A 25,549-nucleotide genomic window follows, 5' to 3' on the forward strand; every position below is an offset into this window, starting at 1 on the left:
ACAACTGCTGGGGCATCAAAAGTCGATTTGGTAACTGAGGCTGTGTCTGGGTGACTCTTGAGTGAGTAGCTGATACATGATGGATACATTGTATAAAGGATGACTCATAGCCCAGATGTGTCTGTAGGATGGTCCTCATCCTCAGAACAGTGGCAATTTAGTCGTTTTGGATTATGGTTGACTTCAGGTAACTGAAACCATGGAAAGCAGTGATGAGATGACTAAGCATGTTAGAAATGAGCCTTCCAAGTTACAGTAGTTGAAGTTTCTAGAATTTTCTGTCCATTGCTCCAGGTTGTTGTAGTTTGTGTCTAAGTTCACGAGTTAGAGGTAGGCTCCCAGACTGTGATGCTACAAGGGATGATGGGAGTTAGGTTATTGGAAGCACGTCCTCAGGGGCACTTTTTGGGACCTCTGTTCCTCCCGTTCTCACCTAACTTTCTGGCTCCCAGGAGAGGACAGGATTCATCCTCCACATACTAGTTACACTACACCAGTTACACTACACCAGTGATGAGGACAAGCACCCATGGAGTGAAATGGTGGACGTTCTGAGCCAAAACACTACCCTCTAGTCAGAATGTCCCTTCCTTCCCCACTGCATGGAAGCTAATCTATTGCAGGTATCTGTCACAGCAGAGGAAGGCTAACTGATGCAAGGGCCTTTCTTTGGTTTCGGGGACCATCAGTGTGTCCTCAGTGCCCAGTGGATGGCTGCTTCAGGAGGAGCCACTGCCAGTATTCTGGGAGCTCTCACAGGGAGCCAAGCAGAAAGATAAGTTGTTAAGGAGCAAATATGCATTAAGCTGTACATAGTCCAGCTCAGGAGGGAGAGGGAAGATGAGGGCAGAGTTTCAGATTGGGCAATGCTGAGTTGTGCTGAAATCTTATTCTGTCCCAATGACCTGTGGCCCTTGGGTCCTTGACCTGTGAGTTCTCTGCTTTGTACCTCTCTGTGAAATAAGGATGGCAATAACTTCATTAACAGTTAGGGTGTCTTTCTTACCCCACACAAGAAACCATCCTGAGGAAGGAGTTCTGGTTAACAGAGTGGTTAGCTCAGCATTGTATGGACCCCAGTGACATCCCCACCTGATGTTGTCTCAACAGCCCGAGTTTTCTCAGTTGTAAATGTTAGTTTATGTTATAGACAAGAAGGTCCAGGCATAGACAGATGAACTGTTACTTGTGACTCTTTTTAAGAGGGAGAAAAATCTCCCAAATATAGTGTTTCTTGGGTTTTAATGGCCAGAATTGTTCCCCAGGCCTTAAGAAAAATGTAATGACTAAAATTAGCTGAGAGACGAGTCAAAGCTCATGGCAGGAGCAGACCTAGATCACCTCTCTGCACCCTACAGCTCTTCAGCACCTATGCAAAACTGGGGTGTCCTAAGGGTGTGGAAGGTCCTAGTTTGCCATGTGCAGAACACAACACGGTGCCTTGGGAATAGAGGCCTAGGACCCCCTCCCTCCTCTGGCTATCCTGGAACTCACAGACCTTAGGGGATAGAAAGCAGTGTCCTCAGGGAGGGGTAGCAGGCAAATGAGAGGCAGCAGCAGGGCATTCTGGGACTGTAGGAGGCAGTGTCTGAAATAAAAGCTTGGTCATGCTTGGTACTGTGAGCCTAGAAGAGGTTGGCCATCAAAAGATCAGCAGGTTTCCCACTTGTGAAGTGTCAGGAGGCAGCCCCAGGGAGCGTAGAAATGGTGTGAATGGAGTTAACTTTCCTACCTGGCGTGTACCCACACATTTGTCTCTCTTGAACTATAGCTGTAGCTAATAAATCAAAGCCCTCGGGAGGCATGCCCCGACTACCATAGCTTTAATCATCAATATGAATCTATAGTTCTGCGAGCCTGCGACTCTTGCAGTAACCGTGTCTTAGTTTTTGTTGAATAACATTTTTCCTTCCTCATTTGTGTTTTTTTTATTTAAATTAATTTTGAGAATTTGCTACATGTACACTATATTCACATAGGTTCTACTCCCTCCCCCCCAGCTCCTCCTAAGACCTCTGTAATTACTGTTGTTACATACATACATGCGTGTATACATAAACCCAACCCATTGAATCCATTCAGTGTTGCTCATGTGTATATATGTTCAAAGCTGTCCACTTAGTAGGCTCATTTTAATGTCCCCACCTTATTTCTGGGACAATGTCAAACATTAATTCAGTCACTTAGCATTTCTGCACAATAAATTTGTCCTGTTGTTTCTTCCTGGTTTTTTTTTTTTTTTAAATTCTGTCAAGTCAGTGGCCTTTAAAACAGTGTCAGAAGATGGGTGCCCTGATGGTATTGCTGCTATTGCTGTCCCAGACAATCAGGGTTCTGTAACCTACCAGGGTACACACGCTGTCTTTGAACAGATATCACATTGCACCTGGCTGCTCATGACTGTACCCATTCATGCCTATGCAGACATTACCAATTGATCTCTACTGTCTTGCTCCTCACTGTTCCCGCCTACAGTCAGTTTTAGAATCTTTACTCCTGTGCCTAGGCAGTAGTAGATGTTAGATTAAGTAGGGTGTGTTCTCAACCTTACCCAGGGTTTCCTGTGTATATGTGCTCAAACATGTTTGCATGTGTGTGTGTGTGTGTGTGTGTGTGTGTGTGTGTGTGTGTGTTTATGCACATGGAGTCTAGATGTCAATGTCAGAAGTCTTTTCAATCACTTCCATTGATACTGTTGTTGTTTTCCTTGTAGTCTTTAGGTGTAGCTCACCAGTTCAGCTAGGCTGACTGGTCAAAGAGCCCAGAAATATACCTGTGTTCCCCTCCCACCCTGCTGTTACTTCCCCCATTTCTCTGCTCCCCAGGGCAAGGATGACAGACTCAGGTCCTCATGCTTGTACAACTTGACATTAGCTTTGAAAAGCTTTGCAGTTTAGTGGGTTCTGTTCAGGAAACATGGCAGTGTGATGAAGTGGTGATTTCCAAAGGGCCTGGTCGCTTCAGAATCTTGCCGGGTCCTTCAGCCCTTCCTCTCTCCCAGTTATGGGTGGTGGTTCACTTAACTATTCTGATGTGTATGGCCAAGTAAGCATGAGCCCACACCTTAACCCTCCCAGACTAAACCCATCTCCAGTGACCTGATGGGAGGTGACAGCTGGATGAGAATGTTAGGGACAGCTGGCTTCAATGTGTATTCTGACAGGTGGGCATGCTGGTTCTTAACTTTAAACTCTGTCAACTGGGACAAAGCACAGTGGCCTAGGAAGACCCCCGTGTATACACCACCCTATTAAAAACAGGAGTTAAAGATTGAGACATAGTATTTGTGCATCTTTATGAAGTATATTGAAGATATTTAGTACATGTAGCCTAATGGTATGATATGCAAATCAGGGTGACACATACAACTGTTTCTTCAAGCATGAAGCATTGTACACGCTTCTGGTCATTTCTAAGTATGTCAATAGATTGTAGTGTTTTAATAGTCAATCATGTGCTGAAGAAAGTCAGAAGTAATTCCTCTTAGTGTGTGTGTGTGCATGTGTGCCACATGTATGTACACTATGGTGGGTGTCCCTGGATGCCAGGAGAGGTTGTCAGAACTCCTAAAGCTTGAATTGTTGGAAGCTGTGAAGGCCCAACATGGATGCTGGAAACAAAACTCAAATCCTAAGTAAGGGCAGTACGCTGAGCCAGCTCTCCAGCCCTTGGGTTTCTGTCTATCCTCAACCCCCTTCCCAGCTCCCAGTGACTATGACTCTATTCTGTTCTGATGGGGATGACTTAGATTCACCACAAATGAGTGAGAACGTGTAGCATTTGTCTTTCCGGGTCAGGCTAATTTTACTTACTATATTGTCCTCTAGTTAACATATGCTGGTGCAAATGACATGGTTTCATTTTTATAACCAAATACTATTCCAGGTCTTCCATTCGTGGACAGATCTCAGATGCTTTCAATCCTCACCTGTTACAAATGATCTATGCTGGTTTTGCTTCAGTTGACATAAATACTACTGTAATAATCGTGGCAGTACAAGCATCTTCCCCTTCCTTGGATAATGGCGTCATCTGTCTTGGATACCGGCAGAGCTGCTGGATACTAGTTTTATTTGTAGTTTCCCATAATGTCTGTAATAAGTTATATCCCCTCAGCTGTGCATGGGCCTCTTCTTCATCTCAATAGTATTGGCTATGTTTTACCTGACAACGGCCATTTCACTAGGGGTAATGATATCCCATGGAGGTGTCACTTGTGTTTCTCCAGATGAGGGAGGCTGAGCATTTGTTCATAGGTTTGTTGACTTTCTCTCTGCTTGTCTCTACAGTCCATTTTAAAATTAAGTTGTTTCTGCAGTATTCAGCTTTCTGAGCTCCTGTGTATTCTGGATGTGGTTCCCATTGAAAGAATAGCGACAGACGCTCCTCACTCCAGACTGCTTGTCTCCTTGGCTTTATAGATACGTCCTAGTCTGACAGCAGGTTTGACTAACAAAGACACTGTCTTCTTTCTATTGTATATTCTTGGCACCTTTGATGAAAATCAGGCGGCTGTTTGAACATAGATTAATTTCTGTACTCTCTGGTTCATTCCATGGGTCTTTGTGTTGGGTTTTCAGCAAACACCATATACTGTTAGAATACTTTACAGTTAGTGAGTTAGACAGTTAGTTCCTGCATCTGTCTATCCTGGGTCTCATAGGCCAGGCTAGATGTATTATGTAGCTTAGGTAGGCCTCGAACTCACAGTCCTCCTGCCTCAGTTTCCCAAGTGATGGCTTTGCAGGTGTGCACAAACCCCAGTTTTGTAGTGTGTTTGGATGAAAGTGTTTTTTATTTAAGATTTGATTATTTGATAATGTTTGACTCACACAAACATTAGGGTTCCCCCCTCCCCCATTTCTATGAAGAAGGGTCTCTAAGCTGGCTTAGAACTCACTGTGTAGCTCAGGCTGACCTTGAATTTGTGGCACTTTTTCTGTCCTGGCTTCCCATGAGTTGAACTTACAGGTGTGAGCCATCGCCCTTGGCTGGATGGGACTGCTTTCTTGATTTCTGTGTCAGAATGTTCATTATTGTGGTGTAAAAATGGTGCTAGCTTTTGTGTATTGGCTTTTTTTGTCTTGTCATTTTACTAGATTTGTTTGTAAGTTCTAACAGTTTTTTTTTTTTTTTTTGGAATTGATATTTTAGTTCAACATAAAAGTGATGGCCTTCATCTGGCAGCTGCTTGGAAGTCCAGTTTATCTCCACATAAAATCATACCAGCTGCACAAGTGCCTAATTTAACTTGTCTTCTCTTCCTCTTGCTCGGTTGTTCCTGCCAAGACTTCAGTACCGCACTGGATAGGAGGGTGCCATGGGCATCTATGCCTTGCTCCTAATCTCAGAGAAAACTCAGGGAGCTTCTCCCTAGCCAGTGTGACATGACTGTGGGCTTGTCACCTATTTTACTCTCTTGAGGTGTGCTCCATCTATACCCAGTCTGTGGAGAGTTTCTCTTTGCATAAGGGCCGTTGAAGAAGCTTTTGGAGGGACAGTTTTACTTTTTTAAGGCATGGGTAACAAGTTTCATTGGATTGATGCTTTTACATTGGCTGGAGTGCCTTTGTGATTTGGCTAGTTTTGACTGATGTCAGCATGCTTGTTGGGGTTTTAGTAGCAGACTTTATGGGCTCATGGAGGTTCTTCCTATGGAGAACATGAGGTTTCATAAGAACATAAGGACACAAGGTCTGTATCTTCAGGCTCCACAGAGCCAAGCCCTGATGGCACTGGGGATTGTGACGGCTGTTGCCATCTTGGAGGTATGAAATTTGGTTCTCTCAAGATCCCCTAGAGTAAGTGCAGGTGGTTGACACCAATGGCAGTGATGCCTGTAGCCATGACCCCTGTAGGTGACATGGGATTCTCAGGACAGACATGGAATATGCCTCAGTCTGGGGATCTAGCAGTCACATGGTAGTGTGGGGACATCTTCAGCTCTACAGGGTGGGCACCGGTGCTGCTGTATACATTGTATATATTGTATACATTGGTGAGTTTGCTATACTGGAAACTGTGGTTTGAGGTTTTGGAACACAAAGGGGCCTTCCCACGGTCCACTGGGGTGACTGCAGTTGGTGCTCGTGCTTGTGGCACTGGTAGCCATGCTCATGGAGTTTAGGGGCTCGATGCATTGTTCCAGACCCCAGCAGTGGCAATGGCCTTGGCAATGGCACTGTCCCAGTTCCTTTTTCTGAGAAGGCCAGGGATTACAGTGAGATGTTCTTAGCTCTGTTGGTCCATGCACAGGTTACATGTGTGGAAAGACCTTCCCTGGACTCCTTGGATTGAGCAGGCATGGTCCTGGAGCTCATGATTTTGGTATTTGGAACTCACTGGTATTTGAAGGCTGTTTAGCATGTCTGCAGGTCACACAGGGCAAGCTTTGGTGGACATACAGCTTACCACACTGGTAGAGGCAGTGGGAGACAAGGAATGCTGATGGGCTGTCCCAAGGCTTCTCGAGACAAAGCTGGTTTATACCAGAGCTTTTTGCACCAGCAGGTGCTGCCCTCTGGTGAGTACCTTCCCCAGTCCCCACCAGGCAAGTGCAGGCGTGGTCAGGTAGTGACAGGGTCTATGGTCATTGGGACTCAAGTTTCTAGAACCACGGGAAACATCTGGGACCTTTTTCAGCTCCCAGTGCACAGGAGGATGCAGTCCCAAAGTTGTACCATATGGTGGGGGTACCAGGTATAGTTCCTTTGTAGAAACTGGAAGCGGATGTCAGCTTGTTGCTATGGCAGCCACTGCTCCCAAGTGCCTGGACTTCTAAGAGGCTGGACTCCAAGCTGTCTAAGCACCTAGTGTGACAGTTGCAACTTGGATTCTGGAGGCTGTAGGAACACACAGTAGGTACTTTTACTCTTAGATACTCAGCTCCTCACATTGGATACAAAGCTCCTGAAGTGGTGAGAGGGGCCACCAAGTGGGAGGCCGCTGTACTCACTCTCGCCCAGCACTGTTGCTCCTCTCCCTCTCGTCTCCCAATCCTCCCCTGTCTCCTTCCTTTTCTCTTTAGCTTTCTTCTGTTTGTCCTTCTCTATAGCTGAGGCTGGCCTAGAACTCACTAGGAGCCCAAGTTGACCTTAACCCTATAGTAATCCTTCCACCTCAGCTTCCTGGGTGCTGGGAGTACAGGCCTCTGCCCCCATACTGGCACATTCACTCAGCCTTGTTTAGGTCCCCATTGCTTCTTCATTGCCTCTAGAGCCATGCCTCGTGGTTTTTCTCTCAGAGTGCATTGCCCCCTTTAAGTTTGAAAATAATTTCTTTTGACCTCTGTGTGTATGCGTGTGAGCTGGTGTGAGTTCGTGTGCACCATGTGTGTGGGTACTTGCAGGGGCCAGTGGTGGGCATTGCATTCTCCAGACCTGGAGTTGTGAGCTGGCATGTAGGTGCTGCTGGGGACTGAGCCCAGGTCCTCTGTAGGAGCAGCCAGTGCTCCTTGGTACTGAGCCAGCTCTGTAGGTCATTCTTTCCCAGTTTAATGGGTTACATGAGTTAACTTCATTTCTACATCTTCTCAGATGTTTGTACCCTTTGCCTTCTATACTTTGCAGAATTTGGCTTTCTGTTTAAGCATCTTTTCACGGACTTTGTCCAGTTCTGGTCCAGGGATAGTGAATGCCCACAGAGACAGCTATACCGTTGGCTCTCCCCATGCCCTTGGTCAGTGTAGGTGATGTACTTCTTCCTTTAAGTCTGTACTGCTGTGCCAATTTGCTGGCCTTGATAGGATGCTAAAGCACCCCAAACTTCATCATCTTCCAGGTGGGCATGGCTGGAACAAGAACTCTCAGCTCTTAGGAAAGTAGGCATAGTTTTCCCAAAAATGTGGGAAGGGACTGGAAAATGCATTTACCAGCCCTTGCTTCAGTCAGAAGTCATGACTTCATGTTGACCACCCAGTATCTATAAAAGAGGAGAGTCAATAGTCCACTATCATCCTTCCTCTCTCTCTCCATTTTCAACATGGTTTCTTTCCTCTCTCTCCCTCTTTGTCCTCCCTCTCTCTATCCATCTTTTTCTGACACGCCCACCCACCCACACACTTGAGCACTCATACATTAAAGCAAATAGACAAGGAAGAAACAGAATTTACATATTTATTTATGTAAATGAGAGTTCCCTGAGTCTGTTATGGGTGCTCAGTGCCGATCTAGCCCTGAAGTCAGCAGAACATGGTAGGCAGGATCCCCAACTCTCTGGAGCTTCTACTCGAGGCTGACGGTGCTGGTAATGAACGAAGGAAAGAAAGAGCAAGAGAAACAGTGGTGTGGAAGTGAGGTCTCCATCTCAGCTGCAGCACCGCTATCAGAGCATACGGAGCTCAGCTCCCTGAAGTGACAAACATGTCTAAGATAAAGCAGGTGGGGATGAAGTGCCAGGGCTTTGACTGGGCCTTTCATGGCTTCTTGAAGGCATAGAGGAAAGGCTTGAAGGTGAGGTTAGTAGAACAGGAGGTAAGGACATGGTCATGGGGTTGTAGAACCTGGGTGAGCAGTTGAGGCAGGGCCCTTGCAGGCTTTTAAGCAAGTGAGTGAAATAGGAATCTACCCCTGGCCCAGTTAAATGGCCCACAGTTCCCAGGAACTGCACATATAGAGGTTTTGTTCTGTAGACCTCACTGGGAAGTTGGCCAGAATGTTTTATGGAACACCCTTGGTGTGGCTTAAGCTGACAGCTCACTGCCCCTTCAAACAACCCATGTCCAGGGCTTGTTACCAACAGCTATTCATGAAAAAGCCACCATGTGAATTCAAGTGACCTAATTCCCTCCAGGTTGGCCAGGGGGAGGGCAGAACCCAGCTCCCTGTCCATTTCTTCCTGGGATTAGTCTAATGGTTAATTCATCAGTCAATCAATCTATCTACTTTTGTAACTGTAATGCATCCATGTTTGTGTATGCATGTGTGTGGGTGTGCGCACGCATGTGCATGTGCATGTACAGATACACAGACAATGTGGGTGTGTGTGTTGATGGAGACCGGAGGTTGACATCAGGTGTCTTCCATGATCACTTCATGCTGTTTTTGGAAGCAGTATTTTAGTAAACTTGGAGCTCACTGATTTTGCTGAACTGGCTAGCCAGCTAGCTCCAAGGGTCCTCTTGTTCCTGCTTCTCCAGATCTGAGATTACAGACCTGCATCACCATGGGCATTTTACATTGGTGCTGGGCTCCAACTCAGTCATGGTTTCCCAGTACAGCCATCCCCTAGTGCCCTGGCCAGCAGATTCGTTAGTGGTCCATTTTGTCCGACGTGGATATTACAATACTTTTGTGTTGCCCTGCCTAGTGGAAGACTGACCAGTGTTCTGAATGTCTTTCTTTTTACTGTGGGAAAACATAAAATTTGCAAGTCTGCCACTTAAGTTCATGATTTGTTGGCATTAAATACATTCTTTCTGTTGTGTAACCATCAACTCTATCTGTCTCTGGAATTTTCTACCTCCTTTAAATAGAACTGTGTAGCCATTGAGAAATTAATTTTTCCTGATTCTCCCACCTCCCAGCCCCAGCACTCCAGTCTTCAGCATCATTGAGGATTTGTCTATTCCAGACCATCCCTAAATACGAAGTCTTACAGTGTCTTTTGGCGGCTGATTTTGCTTCGTGTGAGGGTTAAGGATTTTTCCATGTTGTAGCATGTGCTAGAGTTGACTCCTTCCACAGTAACCAGTCCCATGTTATGGCTAAGCCACTATGTAACTCTATGTATATGTGTATCATGGGCTGGTTAGTGCCCTGGCCAGTTAGTTTGTTCACTTCAGGGTTGCGTCCAAAAACCTGGGGACCCTAAGTGTACCTAGGATGGACCACCTGCCTCTCTGTGGCCAGGGAGGGGTGCTGAGCCTGCAGGTGACTTAACCTCAGATGTCTGGGAAGCACGGGATGAACCTTTTCTTCCCATGTTGAGTACAGCTGGGATCTGGTGCCTTTCCTGCCCTCCCATAGCCACAGGAGGGTTATGTGATGTTAGCTGAGGTCTTCAGGGATGGGGAACCATGGTCTCAGCTGAGTGGCCTGGGGCAGCCAATAGCAAATGGCTTCCGTCTCTGATAGAAACCCCACTGAGAGGCTATACAGTCTTCCTGTATTATAGTCCCATGAGTTCTAGTCTGATCTCCTGCCACAGCCTGCACTTTAACCTGCACCCCTCCCCTGTAAGAAGCCACTGTGCCTCTCATCAGAATGACCCTGTGCTTCAGAAGAGAGCAAACATCCGCCATGACATCCAACCACCCATCTTCTCAACCCAGTCTCACCCAGAAGACTGGGTGGCAGCTGTCCTGTAGCATGGCTTTCCATTGTTCCTACAGAAACCAGTGTGAACGTTGGGGACTTTGTGATTAAGAATATAATCCCTTGGCACTTCTTCCAGCATCCAGCCTGTCCCTCAGCTGGTCTGATTGTCTGATTGGCCTCAAGAGAGCATGGCAGAAGCCATTTTAGGGAACCTGCCTCTGCTCTCATCACCAGGAAATTAATGAGATCTACTGTTCCCTCTTCTAGCTGCAAGAGGATATTCTGGTCCCTGCCTCAGTCTCCTTGGAGGCACAGGGTTCCTCATGACCAATTTTCTTTTTTCAGAACAGTTAATATGGACAACCTGGTGCTCCAGCAGGTGCTAGAGAGCAGGAACGAGGTCCTGTGTGTGCTGACACAGAAGATCGTGACCACGCAGAAGTGTGTGATTTCTGAGCATGTGCAGTCGGAGGAGACGTGCGGAGGCATGGTGGGGATACAGACCAAGACTATACAGGTGCCTCACCTCAGCATGGAGAACTTTTCCCACAGGTTCCTTTTTAAGTGTCTTCCTCAGTCAAAACTCTTCCTGAAGAGGGTTAGGAACGGGACAGACTCAAGCTGGCTCTAGTAAACAAGACATCCCTGGATCACGTACCTAAGCTCTTTGAGGCATCTGGCCTCAGTCACTGTGGGGCTTGAAGATATTGTGAGCCACCCTCCTTCCCAGAGAGTCAAGGTTTCTTCCTCTTGGGGCTGGTGACTCTAGGCTTTCTTCAGGCTTATTACAACACAGGGAAAGAGTGCTCCTGGTCTGGATCTCACAAGATCATGCCAGTTGTGTCTATCTCTCAATCTGTGGCAATAGAATTCTAGTGGCTACCTGGGTCTGGGCCTGGCACTGTCCTTTATGGAAGTAGAGTGCTTCCTTTAAGGAAGTTTAGTCAGACACTAGCCAGGCCAGGATCAAGAGAGTCTGTCTGTCTGTCTGTCTATTATCTAAGCTTCTTCCAGATTCTAAGCTGATTCGGGAGTGCTCTAAAATGAGAGAAGTAGGCAGCCAATGGCTTACACTGCTTCCCCTCAGCTGGCCACGGGACTTATAATCTTCTTGGTAGTTCCCTTCCTGGTAGCACTGGCTTTTTCTAGAAGACTCAAGAGGGCTGTATTTGGCAGTGTGCTGGGTGAGGTATGGCTGTAAATCTATAGCTGGGGCTGCTGGGTCGGCTGGTGAGCCGGCTGGGCAGCAGAGGGGAAAGGGGGGCCTGATGGAGGTGACTTCAGCTGGCCCTGCTCACACTTCTGCCCATGGCCACCACCTGCTGAAGGTCTGGTCCTGGGAGCTGGGACTCAGCTGCTGCTGCTTCTTCATTCAAATCAAATGCTTGGATCAGGGGCAGATGGCTAAGCTGTGTTGTCTGTCTCCAGTGTTTGGCCAACAAATAGACCTCTAACTTCCTGTCCCTGAGGTACTGCAGGAAAGGCTCTTTCCTGCTTGACACCCCAGCTCTGCCCATCCATTTTCCTCCTGTCTGTTTCCCAGAGCCTTTCCTATGGTCTTGTTATTCCGGCACAGAGCGCCATCCATGAGTGTGTAAACAGCGAGACGAAGGCTTACCAGACCAGCTTTGATCCTGCTGGGATTTTCACTCAGATTTCAAAGTTGTTACTTGAACCAGGAGAAGGAATTGAAAATGGATCTTATTTATCTTATCTGCAGTCGTACATCACTTAGCTGTGCACAGTGTTACACAGCACGTGGTGATATCGCTGGTGGTGATATCACACTGGAGAATAACTTACACAGCCCTTGATGTCTATAGAAATTCATGGTGTACCTGAGGGATGCAGTGAACCTGAGAGGCATGAGGCTACTGCCAGCCTAACTCAACACCGTTTCCTTCCTTCCTTCTTATAAAAATATAATCTAAAATACTGTAAAATGTAATGTTAAAGATCTAGTCTAGTGTACATGAGCCCATGGCATAGTCATTTATAATAATCTGGTATTCCATGCTGACAGTGACTGTAGCTGCACAGGGGCCCTGTTAACAGTGTCACCACAGATATGAGTGATGCCTTCTGCAGTGATGGTAGACTGCACATGATGGCACTAGGAGTTAGGGATATTTTGGTTCCATTAATCACAGTATTGTGGGACCACGGTGGTGTAATATGGTATGCTGTTACCAAAGCATAGTTCTGGTATATAGCTTCCTACCCCGTGCTCTGGCATCTTACCCATGCCACCTGATACCAGTGCCAGCTGTCTCCTCCTTCCTCCTTAGCTCTGTGGCTATTTCTCAGCATTCTTAAGAGGCTGGACATGGAAGTGACAGGAAGAAGCCAGGAGTGCCTGAGTATACAAGCGGGAATATGCTCTTGCCCACAGGTGTCAGCAATGGAGGATGGGACTGTCAGCACGGACACCAATGTAGTGCTGGAGATCCCTGCTGCCACCACCATTGCCTATGGCATCATGGAGCTGTACGTGAAGCAGGACGGCCAGTTTGGTGAGTCCTCATGAGGTATGCCCTGATAGAAAGAGAGAGGATGGCTAGAAGAGGGTGTTAGAGTGTCTAGGATCTGCTCCAGCGGCAAGAGGAGCCACTGGGGCATTGGGTGAGGGGAGCCAGAGGCTTCATGCAGGAGTGACCTCTTTCTCCTCAGGTGTCACTGAACCATGGGAGGAACATGGGAGGAACATGGGCTCGGCAACCACCCAGACCCCGTGTAAAGCTGTTGAGTCTTCCCCAGGTTAAGCCCCACTCCCCGGAGTTACTTTTTTCTTGCCATGATAAAGTACCATGACTAGGCAACTAATAGAGGAAAGAATTTGCTTGGGCTTACATGCCTAGAGGGCTAGAAGGCCGTCACGCTGGGGAAGCAGCAGACAGGACGGCAGGAACAAGATGCTGAGAGCTCGAATCCTTGACTGGAAGCATGAAGTAGAGGGAGCTGATGGTGAAGTAAGCCTTTAAACTCTCAGAGACATCCCACCAACAAGGCCACCTCCTTAAAATCTCCTCACACAACACCACTCACTAAGGAACAAATGTTGAAGACTATGGAGGGCATTTTTCATATAAAGCACCACAGGACACCACAGCTTACAAGGTGAATGAGAGTCCCTCATGGGTCCTGTGTGGAGTTAAGCTAGCTGAGACTAGGAACTGCCCAGGACAGTGGTAACTCATCTACTTCTCTGACCTATCACCACCCCTCCCAACAGGAAACCCATACTGCAACTGGACCTTGCTCTGGGGATCACAGGTGTCGTTGCTATTGGTGGAAGAAAACAAGGGCCGTCCTTTCTTACTTTCTGCTTCCTCTAGATCAATGGTTCTCAACCTGTGGGTTGAGATCCCCTTAAAGGTTGAATGACCCTTTCACAGGGGCTGCCTAAAACCATCAGAAAACACAGATATGTACATAGGATTCATAACAATAGCAAAATTATAGTTATGAAGTAGCAGTGAAAATAATTTTACAGTTGGGGTCACCACAACACGAGGAACTGTATTAAAGGTCACAGCACTAGGGAGTTTAAGAACCACTGCTACAAATGCTCCAGGCCCCTCCCTCTCCTTCCCGACGGGAGTGCTACCTGACTGCTTTGTGGGAGCAAGAATGGGTAAAGGTAACATCACAAGCTCTTGTTAATCTTTCTGGGTTGGATAATGGCTTTGTCCATTAAAAGAGATATATGTTGGACGTTTCTTCTGAAATGTCACAGATGAATAATCTGTTTGTCGTTTGCTTCCAAAATGGCATAAGGGAGTGTATGTGGTGTGGGTGGAGGTAGAGGAGGAAGGCCTGGGTGTGACAGTTGCTGAGACCGGCAGATGAGCAGGTCATTGAAACTGTGCACTCTTGCTAAGAGTGATCTTTGCCCTAGAGAATAGACTATATGTGTATCTGTTTGTCACTCTCCCATTTGTCTTCTTTTTTTTTTTTAAGATTTATTTATTTTATGTATATGAGTACGTTGTTGTTATCTTCAGACACACCAGAAGAGGGCATCAGATCCCATCACAGATGGTTCTGAGCCACCATGTGGTTGCTGGGAATTGAGCTCCTCTAGAAGAGGAGCCAGTACTCTTAACTGCTGAGCCATCTCTCTAGACCCTTCCAAATTATCTTGATGAAGGAGGTAAGGTGAGCTGGTTTCCTGTGAGACCATGCTGGCTCTCGTGAAAGCCCAGGCAACACGCCACAGCGCTGTGTTGCGAAGGTGGGAAGAGGGTCACTAATGCCGCATCCAACTAAGGCACACTTGAGGGTCTGAACAAGCATGGAACAGAACCCTGAGCCTCCCTCACTGGTTTGTCCATCCAGACAAAGAGAAACCTGCACTTTGGGGAGCAGACATGATTTGCTTAAGGAGACAGTAAGAGAATGTGTCAGTTTTAAGAAACTGATCAAGAATGCTAAGTATGGGAAATCTGGGCTGCTCAGAACACAGGGGTGGCTACTGTATCCCTGGCGAATCTAGTTTGCAGGGCGGGGGGGGGGAGCAGAAAGAGTATGTGTCAGAGTCTTATGTGGCCTAGGATGGCATTGGACTGGCCATGTTGATGAGGATGGCCTTGAACTAACTCCTTAGCCCCCTGCCTCTACCTCCAAATACTGGAATCACAGGCTTACGCAACCACCCCAGACACTCTCTGTTACTTTTTGCTCTGACTCCTCCTTTTTCTCTCTCCTTCCCTCCTTCCCTCCTTCCTCTTCCTTTTCCTCTTTCTCTTCTGTTCTCCTCCAAACACACCTGAAGGTGATTGGATTGTTTCTATTGTCAGTGTATGACAAGCAGTGTCAGTGTCACTTGTATGGCTCAGTCCAGGGCAGATGCTTCAGGGGCCTCTCAGGTAGAGTTGACTGAAGGGTCACTGTTACTTTCCCCTGCTTTCTTGAGGCTCAGTTGGTGAACAGTGTAAATATCCAAGAGCACGATACTGTGATGGAATATTGACTGTGATTAATCACCAGCAAACTAACGTACTCATCCACATTTGGGTGGAGGTGAGAGGACAACCTGTAGGAGTCAGGTTTCTCCTTCTACTGTGTGGGTCCTGGGTATCCAACTCATACTGTTAGCCTTGGTGGCAGTCACCTTACCCACTGAGTCAGTCTACTGTCCACACTTGTCGAGCGTTCAGGAACTTCACAGGCTGAAGTCTACCCCTCCGACCCAGCCAAGACTGTGTGCCCTGTCTGCCCTGCCCCGTCCCCACCCCACCCCTTTCTCAGTCACAGAGAACAAAATGGCTGCTCTGCATTCCTTCTGGGAGAGCAGCACCCTTTAGAGTTGGCGTAAGCAAGGGAGCATGGTGTTTGTCTTTCTGTGTCTGACTTATGTTCCCCACACAACATCTCCTGGGTTCGTCCATGTTGTCCTACACAATAAGATTTTATTATTCAGTGGCTAAGTCATATTCCTTTATGTGAATGGGCCATGTTTTCTTGATCTGTTCATCTGTTGTTAAGCATATAGGTTGATTCTAGGTCAGTTATCAACAAAGTATTGCCGCCACTTCGGTTCTCTCTTGGCTTATTTTGTTGTTATTGGTTTTAGATTATTTTATTCTCTGTGTATGTTTGGCCTGTGTGGATGTATATGCAGCACCCGTGTGCCTGGTATCTGAGGCGAGACCATCAGATCCCCTGCCACTAGAGTCAGGGATGGTTGAGAGCAATCCATGTGGGTACTGGGGAACCAAACCCAGGTTCTATAGAAGACGAGCCACTGTTCCTAACCGCTAAGCCAGCTCTCCAGTCTTGAAGGAGTGAATTCAGTCAAGAGACAGAGCACTTGAGCAGATGCTTGTAAGGGTGATATTTAGAAACTGGAGTCTGGTCTGGCTTGTTCCAGGGCATCCGCCATGCTCCTGCTGCTCTTCGGCTCTGACCAGGGCTCTGGCTAGCTAGATGCACAGGCCCTGGCACCCACAAGACACCAGCATGGTACTGGCTCTGCCAGTCTACCACGCTGTCCACAATGCTCAGCTGAGCCCAGACCATGCCCGTGGTACCCAGTAGAATAAAGACTCTTCACGCTTAAAGATTATCCAATATATTTGGAAATGCTCAATTAACAAGATGTCCTCACAATTACAATTGTTGCCCAATTGTCTAACCTAGATATTATAACTACCTCAGATTGCTAGAGACACGTGTATGTCCGCAGCCATCTTCTCTCCTCCTCTGTGACCTTCCCCTCCTCCCCTTCCTCACTCCGCCTACCTTTCATACTACCCTATGAGGGAGCTTTATTGCAAATGTAGCGGGAAAATATCCCACTACAGATGCTCACTTAACAAAACAACAAAAAAGCAGAGCAAAGCAAACCCTGCAGGGGTAGGAGTATGTGTCCCTGGGTGGGGACCCTGTCCAGGGGTGCTGTGGGTGGGCTTTACACACGTTTTTATGAATATTTATTGAGTGGAGTATTTATGAGGTCCCAAATCACAGTGAGCCAGGTCGTCCTCTCAAGTTATTGCTTCCCATAATTCCTACACAGTGTATGTGTGGGGTAGTGCTGTCAAAACTCCTCCAGGGAGAGGCGTCTTCCTTTTGCTCCACAAAAGGTGCCCCTCATCTCAGAAGACAAAGATACAGAGGGGACCCACAGGTTCTCCTAAGCTTGCTGTAGTGTAAGACAATTCTGTCAGCCACTCTATGCCTGATCAGACCTTGTGTAAAAGCCCTCAAGTGAGCAGACATGGTGCCACATGTCTGTAATCCCAGCACTTGTGAGGCCGAGGCAGGAGAATCTGGGGTTAGAGATCAGTAAGACTCCATTAGTTATTTTTCTGTCGCTGTGAGAAAGCACTGTGACCAAAGGCGACTCAAGGAAGAGTTTGATTTGGCTTTCGGTTCCAGGGAGAAAAAAGTCCACCCTGGAGGGGCAGAGGCATGTGAGCAGGAGCAGGAAGCTGAGATCACATAGGATGACAGTAGCTCAAAGGCTGTCACTCAGAGCCCTCCTCCAGTGACTTGCTTCCTTTAGCAGGATGCCACCAAACTGGTAACCAGATACTCAAATGCTGAGTCTGTGGGAGATACTTTTCATTCAGACCACCAGACTTGGTCTCAAATGCATATGCAAAGAAGCAAAAGCCTTTTTTTGTGTGTCTTCTACCACAGTCTGAGGTAGGTAAAGATATTAGTCTGAGGGACAAATGAGCTGTGCTGACCGTGCCTGGCTTGGGCTTTTCTCTCCACTACAGAATTCTGCCTCCTTCAAGGGAAACATGGCGGCTTCGAGCAGGAGAGGAAAGTTGACTCTGTCTACTTGGACCCCCTGGCCTACAGAGAGTTTGCCTTTCTGGACATGCTGGATGGGGGGCAAGAGATCTCTTCACAGGATGGGCCACTACATGGTTTAAAACAAGGTATTGCCTGTGGTTATGGTCAGATGGCGAAGTAGACTTTCTCTCCCAAGTAGTGATGTGGCCTTCAAGATTCCCTTGAATTTTTGGGTGGGCCCAGTCTTGGGTGCTGGGTTTTAGAGAATGGAGACCCTAGGGGTCAAGGTGGAAGGCCAAAAAGTACAGTGGTCAGGGGCCTGACAGTTTTCTTTCCCTGTTTGGAACCTGACTACTGAGAAGGCCAGTGATGAACAGAGTTAGAGACCCCAGGATCTGTTCTCAGCTTTGTTATTTTCCAGGCTTCACTGCACGGCAGGCTGTTCCTCGTCAGCCTGGTAAAAGCCACTGAAGCCCCTACCCACAAGGCAGAGGGCTGCACCTCGGGACTGTCAATGGCATTTTGCTTTGCTCCTCATAGCTTGTTACTTTAGGGTTGGTTTGCTTTGCTAGGTGCAGGAGAGCAGTGTGCAGTAGGGGGACCTGGGCTAGAAAACGGGAGAAGCTTAGGAGAAATCAGGGCCGGCTCAAAATAGGCTGTGCCATGTAAAGCAATTCCTCTCTCGGATTCAGGGAAGCTCTAACCAGAGGATGCTGCTCCTGGCACAGCGTTAGGGGACAGGGAGATGAAGACCCAGGGTTAGGGTAGATCTTTCCTGAAATAAGGGTTAACTAAATTTGGGGCCTCTACTTGAAGCTGGAGTTGTGCTGCAGAAACGGAGGCCGCAGGTCCTTTTCTCAATGTACCACGCTGAGTCAGCCATCCTCATTGGCTAGAGTTCTCTGGGCAGCTGAGGATGGTGGCCAGATGTAGCAGGAGGAGTGGGCTGGTCTTTGAGCCCTCGGGCTAACCAGGACAGCTTCTCTCTTCAGGCAAGGACTGCTGAAGACTGAGTTGTATCCCACAGGAGGTTTTGAAGATGCAGCTCAGAAGTTCTGTGTCCAGCCTGTAGGGTGTTCAACAATTATTTCCTAGACCTCCATCAGCAAGGCTGGGCATTTAGTGTCAGTGCACATCCATCAGTAGGAAAGCACCACCTCAGGCCATCTTTTTTGGTTTAATTTACTAGGAACTTTTGAGTGTCCTCAGGAAAGAGAAGAGGATTACAGGGGATAGGGTGGCAGGGCCCCTGCAGAACACAAGTGGTGCAGCAAAGTACACTCTGAGCTCATCTTGAACAGGAGAGGAAGGTGCAGGGAAGGAAGTAGAAGCCATGTTTGCCAGGAATGCAGAGTGCTGGCCCTTTGAACATGCACTGAAAAAAAAAAAAGCATGCCAAATTGCAGTGCATGTCTGGACAGCACTGGGGAAGATATATTTGGAGACTAGTATGGTTTGTGCTTAGTGATTTAGCCTTGAGAATGCACTTTCATGGACAGTTTGCCAAAGAAGAACCCAAGTAGTTTCCAGGTCAAGCCTAGCACTCCACAGGTAGAAAGAAGGGTGAGGTCTGGGATGTCAAAGTGGACTTCCCTGTCCCCGTTTCCTTTCCTGTAGTTTCCCTGTGTGTTGACTATCACTCAGGGTGCTGTGTATCCCCAAGACCCATAGCGAGTTCTGAACATGGAGTCCTTTGGAAGGATGGTGACCGAGGAGCAGGCTGTGTGCATGGCCTGACTGCATCTGCTCTGTTTTCACAGCAAGCCTGCACTTGGAGAGGAGCTTCCAGCCCTTTGCTGTGTTATCTGCCCAGCAGCAGATGGCGCTGTTCTGTGTCCTGCAGAAAATCCTGTTTGATGAAGAACTCCTTAGGGCCCTGGAGCAAGTGGTAGGTGGGTAGGGCGGTTATGGATTTGGGTTTGTTCCTGGTTGCTCTGAAAATATGCACAGGCTAGACCCATCAGGAAAGGCTTTGGGATAGCTTTTGAAATTAAGTTTCACCACTTCCCTTTAACCCTGAAACTTGAAGCTGCTATCAGGCGGGAATGGATGGGTGATTTTCTTAGAGCTATAAAGATGACCGCAGGCTTGGTGTTTAAGAATATCAGAGGTTAATCTCTTACAGACCTGGAGGGCAGAATCCAGAGTTGACAGTGGCAGCTGGGATATACCCTTCTGAAAGCTCTGGAGGAGAATCCTTGTTGCCTGCAATTTCTGGTGGCTCCTGGCATTCTGTGGCTGGTGGCTTATCTCTGTCATGCCTTCCCTTGTGTGTTGGGGTCTTCTCTAGACACAGAACTCACTCTGGATCACCTTAATGGATATAGAGTTCTTTTACTTGAGACTCTCGCCTTAATTACACCTGCAAAGGCTCATTGCAAATGAGGCTTCATTCTGAGGCTACAGGTGGGCATGTGTTCAGCTCACAGGGAAGGGACTGTGTGGCAGAGCCTGTCAACCTGTCCCCTTTAGAACACAGACAAGGAGATGTTTATTGCTTTGTTTTGCAACAGCCAGACTTTGAGGGACACGCCAGCTGCTCACCCTTCATCAGCTCAGATTTTTTTTTGTACTTAATGAGGCTGAGACTTTGACAATTTTCTTTTCATTGTGATTTTGTTTTTAGTTTTCCTTCTTTCTATACTGCTCAAATGCTTTAGGTGTCATCTTCCCACTTGAAATGAAATTGTGCTGGAGAGCCTAGCAACCAGGGACAGAATTGCAGTTGTCCAAAGGGTCCAGTTTGCCTTCTGGAGGATGCAGGGCTTAATCCTAGGAAAAATATGTTTCAGAATCGCTTGACTTTTATTTCCTAAAATAGCTCCTTCCTAGAGGGAAATGTCAGGTTAGTCCCCTATGGAGAGAGTAACAGCTGCCCTGTCAGATGCTGGCAAAGCATCTGCCTGCTGGTGAGTGTCAGAGAGGACACAGGGTATCTAGGATATGGAACTAGTCCAGGGGCTCAGAACTGGCTCATGGACAGTGCCATCCCACCCATGGGCAACCTTGTTGTGATGGATAGAGCTGCCTGTGGAAGGCTGGGGACATAATAGGTTAAGCATGCTGCTTTTATAGTGTGAGAACCAGGGAGGGATGTTGCTTTTATAATTCCTTTGGCAGTTTGATACATAGCCAGTTGTCTGGTGTCTGGTAAAACTCAATATCCTGGCATAGTCTGGAAGGTTCTGTCTGCCCAACACTTCTTGTATGACTCCTTCCCTTCCTCTGTGGAAGGACAGCACTTGGGCATGGCTCATCTGTGTCCTCAGGAAGAAATCAGGCTCATATATAGCATCAAAGTTTAGAAAAGGGCTCAGTGCTTACTTTACCTGGAGAGGGTAAAGTGCATGGAGAGTGTTGGGAAGGTACGGGTGGGGCAGAGGTTCAGGTGGGTTGCACTTCAATGAGTTCTAGCTTCATCATAGTTTTTCTTCTTCTCTTTCTACATTGTAGTGTGATGATGTGGCTGGTGGCCTCTGGTCCTCACAGGCTATATTGGCAATGGAGGAGCTGACTGACAGTCAGCAGCAGGACCTCACAGCCTTCTTGAAACTGGTGGGATACAGGGTACAGGGAGAGCATCCTGGCCCGCAGGATGAGGTCAGCAACCAGAAGCTCTTTGCAACAGCCTACTTCCTGGTCAGTGCACTAGCAGGTATGAAAACCAAAAAAGAGCAGAGCAATGTTTGTTGGGGCTGGGAAATGGTGTTGCTTTCTGTCTGCTTCTGGACAGAGCAACAGTGAAGGATGAGGAAGGTTTGGGACAGTTCTTTCCTTTTCGGTCCAGTTGGTAAGATGTGGAAGGCCAAGAAAGAATCCTGTCACGCTCAGCCTCCACTGGGAGGACTACCTTCTGGTCCTTTCACTGGAAGTCACTTTCAAAATACAGCAAGTGACCCACAGCAGGGTCCAGATGGTGCTGTGTGGTGGACACTTTCCTTTGGCATCTGTTTGTCCTGATCCTCTCCTTCTTCCTTGTACACTTGTGGCCCACTTCATGGTACTCTCAGGCTTCATGTGCTGTGTGATGCACATGTCCAGGAGGCAGGCTATGGCTGGGCTTCTGCATGGCTCTTGAAATGGCTTCCATGGGGGAGTGGTTTTCGGTTACTGTCAGGAGGAGCCTGCCATGCAGGAAGGCCTGGTGGTACCCCATATGAAGCAGCTGTAGCTACATCTCATCTCTGTAGACCTAGCTTCCCTCCAACACAAGCTACTAAGCACCTGGTTCCTGGTAAAGTGGCTTTCTCTCAACTACAGAGGAAACTTCAGTGTTTAAGAAAAAGAATGAGAAAATATTTCAGTTTGATAGTCTGATGGATATACCTTGTGTGTTGCTCTAAATCACAGATAAAGGCTTTGAATAGTTGAATGGAACCAGATGCAACACATAGGCTCTATGAAATTCTACCTAGAGACTGGGACCAGCATTAACATAAGCATGCTTGAGTATAGACTTTCTGTCAGGCTGCAGGCCAGACTCTGATAGCTTGTGAGAAGCCTTCTCATATATTCTATACTACTTAAAGATTTCTATGTAGAATAGTCCATGGCTGACACGGACTACACCACAGCCCCATTCTTCCTGACCTAGACACAGCTCTGCAGCTGAGCAGAGGTGGCCCCACAAGGGGCTCTAACACAAAACTTATTCCTGTTTGGAAGCTGGATGCAGGAACAGCTTTATGTGTAGTGTCTACATCAGCCCGCCCTTTCCTTCTAAGCTGGTCTCATTACAGCAGCTGCTGCAGAGGATGGCCCATTTAAAGCTCTTTGGGTAGTATCCTGGTGAATCCTAGGGAAAGTGCTGCAGTAGAGAGTGGTCCTTTTGGGCAATGACAGTGGCTTTATCCTGTTTAGCTGCGTCCAGCCCTGCAGTCTCTGGTCTCCTGGAAAGCTTCCTCTGCCCATGTGATGGCAAGCAAATTCCAACTTTCACCATAGAACCTCATTTGTAATTGAACAGCCTTTCCCATACTCACTGGGCAGACTTACACTATCTTTCAGGCAGTTAGTGGAGGGTACAGAATGTCTGGCCCATGACAAGCATCAGGGTGAGAGCTGTCTTTGTGCCATGCTCACAATTCTGGGTAAGCATCTCTCTAGGGATGAGGGATGCAGGAGTAATTGCATGAGGCAAAAGGTACTCTGGAAGGTGAAGGGGTGGAAATGTGGGTGAGATAGTGCTTGGCTGACATGATGTGCCCTTCTCAGCCCTGCTTTCTATTCTCATCTTTTTGAAGTAGGCTGAGGGCCTCCTTCAGAACACAGGAAACTGAGCTTTGTTAGAGGCAGGTGTATGATCACATTGGAAGGCTGTGTTGAGGTTCTCTGCTGGGATTACCTACAAGGCTGCCTCTCCCCTCATGTCCCTTTGTCCTCTCTGGGTCACAGGCTCAATGACATGTCATCTGTAAGATGCTAATAGATGCAGGTGGTCATGAGTTCATGAGTGGTCACTATGCTATGTGACCTAGCAGCTCTAAGAGGAGTGCTGTTTTACACTAGGATATTTAATAGAGGCTTGCATGGCACTGATTCCCATTGCCTCTGGCAGGGCGGGGAACTGGCAGGGCCTCTGGTGTAGCTCCAGCCTCTCACAATGCTGCAGCAGCTTTGTCATGTCACTGACTACTCCTCTTGGAGCTTTCTTTTCCAAAGGGACTGGTGGCATGATGGAGCCCTTCATGTTTGTGCAGTGGCCTGACATGTGCTCCTACATACTCTGTAGTGGTCCAAATGAACAGAACAAACAGGATATAGAGGTACACCCAGAGTATTTTGCGTGTTATCATGCATGCCTATAAATCCCAGTACTGGGGAGAAGCAGAATAATTGCATATTCAAGGCTATTCTGGGTTTCGTAGCAAGAATATGTCCCAGAAAATCAAACACAGCCTGGTTACCTAGAAGGGCTCCAACCACTCCATCATAGATTTTATTTTACTCAAGTATCCTTTCCCAGAATTCATGCCCTTCTTTCTGACTAGCGAATTCAATGTCAACGAATATCCTCTAGTGACTGGATTCCCCGAGATCCCACTGAGAACCAGCACTGCCTTCAAATGTGACTACACTCTTTCTTTTTTACATTTACTTTCCCTAACTGGCAGTAGCAAGCTACTGAAATACACACTAGGCATCAGGGTGTGGCTTCAATGCTTTCCTTGTAACACAAGGGCTCACTGAATAGCTCAGGCTGGTCCTTCTGCCTGACCTCTCAAATGATGAGACTACAAGCATGCACCACTGGGCGTGGCTTCCACAAACTTGTTTTTGACAGTGAAAATGACCAGAATGCATGTCTTCTACAGAAATGCCAGATAATGCCACAGTTTTCCTGGGGACTTGCTGCAAGCTCCACGTTATTCCTTCGCTGTGCCATTTGGTAAGGAACCTTTGAATGGGGCAGTGGGGTGGAAAGGAAAGGGGATGAGGAATAGGCGCTATCCAGCTGGTAAAGCTCTTGTTTCTCAGCTTGAGACAGCGTAAGCAGAGGCTATCACTAACACATGGGTGCTGTGGGAGCTCTGAGGTCCAAGGCAGTGTTTGGTCCAAGGAACTGGCTAGCAAAGAGACTTTGGGCATCAGCTTGGTACAATCAGGCCCAGCAACCTGTTGTTGATCACTGTAGTTCTGTGGAATGATTTGAAGCTGCTTTGTGTCACATTTGCCAGAAAGAACTCAGGGCTGCTTTGACTGGAGGAGACATAGCTTCTTCCATTCTCTCGGAATTTTCTACCAGTATAGCTTGGTGCTCTCTGGAAATGTCACTGCAAGAGCAAGTGATTAGTAATGAGTCTAGCCCCAGAGTGGAATTAAGTTCTCAAGTTAGAGAGAGGGCACTCAGTAGAGGAACCAGCAACAGGCTAGCCTATCACCCAGCTACTCTTGCACAACCTGTGTTTGGGAAAAGGCATATCTGGGTCACTTATTTTAAGGTCTGGTATAGGGCCAGGGCCCACTGCTATCCTATAGAACTAAGCTGGCCATGCCTAGACAGGACCTACTTATGTTCTGCATGTTCTCTGGGAACAGCAACCAAATAGGTCGTCTTGGATGTTGTTCTATATGGAGGAGGTATCAGAAGCTAAGTCCACTAGGTACTGATCACACAGCTGGCCAGATGCCATCCGAACTGACCACAGACTCTGTGTCCTAAGGGACACTCAACTATTTAGAGGCATGCTAGCCTATTTGAGAGCAGCTGAGGGTGGTGGCTGCTAGTTTGATTACAGAAATGATGTAACTGTCCTAACTGTATGCAGGGATGAGCAAAAGCGCTCTGTTCTCTCTAGTGGCAGTGGGTGCTCTGCTCAGTACTTCCAGGCTGTTTCTTGAGTATTTAGGGAACAATGGAAGTTATTCAGGAAGTATATAAAGAAGAAACTTGTGCTAAGGAGCCAGGCCCTAATGAACTCACACTACAGTCAGCTCTGGTACTGACCTTGGCTGCTGTTCCATGACCAGGCAGAAATCAGACTTGGAGTTCCAAAGTGGATGGACAGAGTTCTGCCTTTTTACTAGCAGCCTGCAAATGCATTAGCCTGTCTTTGAAGGCTGCTCAACAAAGACAAATCATGTTTCTTAAAAAGATCTTCCTAGGTGCCCTTAGGCAATCTAGGTAACATGTGTAGACTGCCTGGGGTTCTCCAAAAGAGCTAGGCTCCTGCAGGCACGGAGTATTATATACTTCGAGTGACTGACTTAAAAGAGGATACCCAATCTATCTGCACTTCTGTTTGAAAGCCCAGGTAACTCTGCTTCCTGATGGGTTTTAGGTGAGTCAGATATGCTAACCATTTACTGCGAACTGGTAGAAAAATCAGTAGAAAAATCTAGAAAATATTCCAAGTCAGGAATTGCAAAGGCAAAGGTTCTTGGAGCTGGAAACACAATTAACAAATGACAGTATCTACACTGGAGTTCCTTCAAATATTCAAGAAACTCTAATATTGCTGTTTACATTAATAAGTGAAACAACCCAAGGATGGCCAAATGGTGGTGGTAGTGTGTGTGTGCCTGCCACAGAGCAAAGAAAAAAC

The 25,549-nt window shown here is 47.3% G+C and overlaps 1 protein-coding gene across 1 annotated transcript in view; it reads left to right on the forward strand.

Annotated features, from left to right (window-relative positions):
* Gsdme (gasdermin E) overlaps positions 1-25,549 on the forward strand; it is a 57,084-nt gene that overhangs the window by 21,149 nt on the left and 10,386 nt on the right. Inside the window, exons 4-9 of the mRNA XM_034518808.2 lie at positions 10,602-10,773; positions 12,649-12,769; positions 17,486-17,650; positions 19,265-19,392; positions 20,958-21,159; positions 23,819-23,892. Coding sequence (XP_034374699.1) covers positions 10,602-10,773; positions 12,649-12,769; positions 17,486-17,650; positions 19,265-19,392; positions 20,958-21,159; positions 23,819-23,892 — 862 coding nt within the window. The remainder of the gene's footprint in view (positions 1-10,601; positions 10,774-12,648; positions 12,770-17,485; positions 17,651-19,264; positions 19,393-20,957; positions 21,160-23,818; positions 23,893-25,549) is intronic.

The sequence above is a fragment of the Arvicanthis niloticus genome, chromosome 15 (genome assembly GCF_011762505.2).
Source record: "Arvicanthis niloticus isolate mArvNil1 chromosome 15, mArvNil1.pat.X, whole genome shotgun sequence".
Taxonomy (NCBI): domain Eukaryota; kingdom Metazoa; phylum Chordata; class Mammalia; order Rodentia; family Muridae; genus Arvicanthis; species Arvicanthis niloticus.